Source organism: Cyprinodon variegatus, unplaced genomic scaffold (genome assembly GCF_000732505.1).
Source record: "Cyprinodon variegatus isolate N-32 unplaced genomic scaffold, C_variegatus-1.0 Scaffold611, whole genome shotgun sequence".
In the NCBI taxonomy this organism is placed as follows: domain Eukaryota; kingdom Metazoa; phylum Chordata; class Actinopteri; order Cyprinodontiformes; family Cyprinodontidae; genus Cyprinodon; species Cyprinodon variegatus.
In genome coordinates this window covers 347,754-349,926 of record NW_015151064.1, presented here as the reverse complement: position 1 = coordinate 349,926, position 2,173 = coordinate 347,754, and the positions used below count along the sequence as shown (strand labels likewise).

General features: G+C 38.9%; 1 protein-coding gene across 2 annotated transcripts in view; it reads right to left on the bottom strand.

Moving 5' to 3' along the window:
• Window positions 1-2,173, bottom strand: part of plekha3 (pleckstrin homology domain containing A3) — a 13,660-nt gene that overhangs the window by 5,406 nt on the left and 6,081 nt on the right. For both annotated transcript variants that reach the window (XM_015392862.1, XM_015392861.1), the window contains exons 2-4: window positions 1,091-1,207; window positions 856-1,005; window positions 649-770 (exon numbers count right to left, since the gene is read on the bottom strand). In XM_015392862.1, coding sequence (XP_015248348.1) covers window positions 649-770; window positions 856-1,005; window positions 1,091-1,207 — 389 coding nt within the window. The remainder of the gene's footprint in view (window positions 1-648; window positions 771-855; window positions 1,006-1,090; window positions 1,208-2,173) is intronic.

The window sequence follows — 2,173 nt, the reverse complement described above, 5'->3', positions numbered from 1 at the left end:
CCGCGCTATGACGTAATCGGCCTTCGAATCCGGTCTTCTAAGGATGCGTCCTAGGTTTTCGAACAGAGCCAATATTTCTGTGCTGCATTTGCCCCTCATAAAATGTTGGAGTATGCTCCACCTAGAGAACATCAAGAGTGCAACAGAAGAAAACTATTTCATTAGCTGTGCTTTGGTGGCGCAGTGGTTAGTGCACACGACCCATGTATGGAGGCCTTAATACTCGACACTGCCGACCCCGGTTTGAATCCAACCTGCGGTATTTGCTGCATGTCTCTCCCCCTCTCTCATACCCCCTTTCCTGTCAACCTACTGTCCATAAAAATGAGCCACAGGGTCTGTAAAACTCAAAAAAAGAAAAAGAAAATTTTGCATTATACATTATGAAGGGCAAAAAATATGCAATTTAAGGTTAAGATCAACAAAGCCACAAAAGGATTCTGCACCAATAGGAATAGTAGAAGTGGAAGTCATGTGAGATTTCAGCCCAAAGAGGAGTTAAACTTGCATCTGTCAGCTTTCAGTAAAATGGTAAATATTTACTGAGATTGTCATTGTATAGCAGATATACAATGATATACATTTATATTAACAGCAGTACATCATTAGGGTTTAATACAAATAGGTTAATTTATTTCCTTTGTTTACCTCTGAAGTGGGCGGGGTCTCTATATCTGCAGTGTGTTGAGCCTGGATCGTCTGGACCTGCTGGACGAGGAGGTCGCAGTACAAACGAAGTTCAGACATCTTGGTTTTCAGGCAGTCAGAGCCTGGTGACGCACACAAATTTGGAACAGAAGGTTTATTCAGTTTCTTTTTTCATAAAACAAGACACCATGCGCTGTTTTTTTTCACCTCTGTGTTTGTGGCTTTCCAGAGTCCCAGCTTTTGAAGAACCCAAAGCCACCAGCCACCTCTGTCGCTCTGCTGCATTGACGGCTCGCACGTAGAAATGCTGCTCGCCGGGAATAATCAGTTCCAGGCGAGTGGAGTCAGTGGGATGAACTGTGACATAAACAGGACAGCGGCATGTGATGGACACCTCTCCTTGCACCGTAAAGTGACTGGGAATGGATGCATGTGAACCAACCTTTAATGTCACAGACAGACATCTTGATGGATCCTTTGCTGCCTTTACCAACGTCATCCTCGCTGTCGTAGTACGAGATGACCCCATCTTCCAGGACAAACCAGCGAGGCTGCCAGCCTGAGGACAGAAAACCCAGGCAGCATATCTATGGAGCCAGTTTTCTTCCATCATTGCTTCCAGCAAAGAACACATTATGTAAACGGAAATTTAAACAACTTTCTAATAAAATAAAAAAAGCTTTGAGCAACTTTACTGTGTTCAAATATTTTGTCCTGATATATATATATCTATATATATATATAGATATATATATATATATATAGATATATATATATATATATATATATATATATACACATATTGCACAAACATATACATATTCAACTTCATAAGGTTGCTGCAAGTTGGAGTAGCTCCGCTAGCTTGTCTCTGATATTCTTTTTAAGAGAACTTGAATTCCTTCATTTTTGGATCTTTTTTCTGATGTTTTTGCCACTGTTGTTAAACGCTGTGTAACTGGAGGAATTTTCATAGATTTTTTTTTTAATCCTTTTTGGATACCTGTTATGATGCATAACCACAGCAAATAGATATTTTACACCTGGGAGGAGCTCTTTAAAGTCATAAGGAAGTCATGTTTAAATTCCAAATCATTCTGGCTTAAAACATGTATATAAATGTAATCTTTATCAGATGATATTGTCCCTAAAGTTAGAAAATGTCTTTTTTTTTTTTTTTGTAATTCAAATTTTATTGATTTCTTGCATATTGTCAAATAAAATACAAACATGAACAGAAATGAACAGAAAAAGGCTGGTAGACCCCCCACCCACCCCTCCCATTCCCCAGGGTACAGCTGTACATAGGCAGAAAATGTCTATTTTTAATAAAATCCTGTGTTAAAATCTGTGTTATTTTTGTTGTCTTCTGCAGGCCAGTTAGTTCTACGTCAGCCTGAACACCTAAATTCGGCCAATCATATATCAACGGTCATCTGTCAATCAAATTTTTCCCGTCATAGCATCTTGATTCATATGTCGCAGCTAATATACGCAACGGTTGAAATAAAAAATGAGAATCATT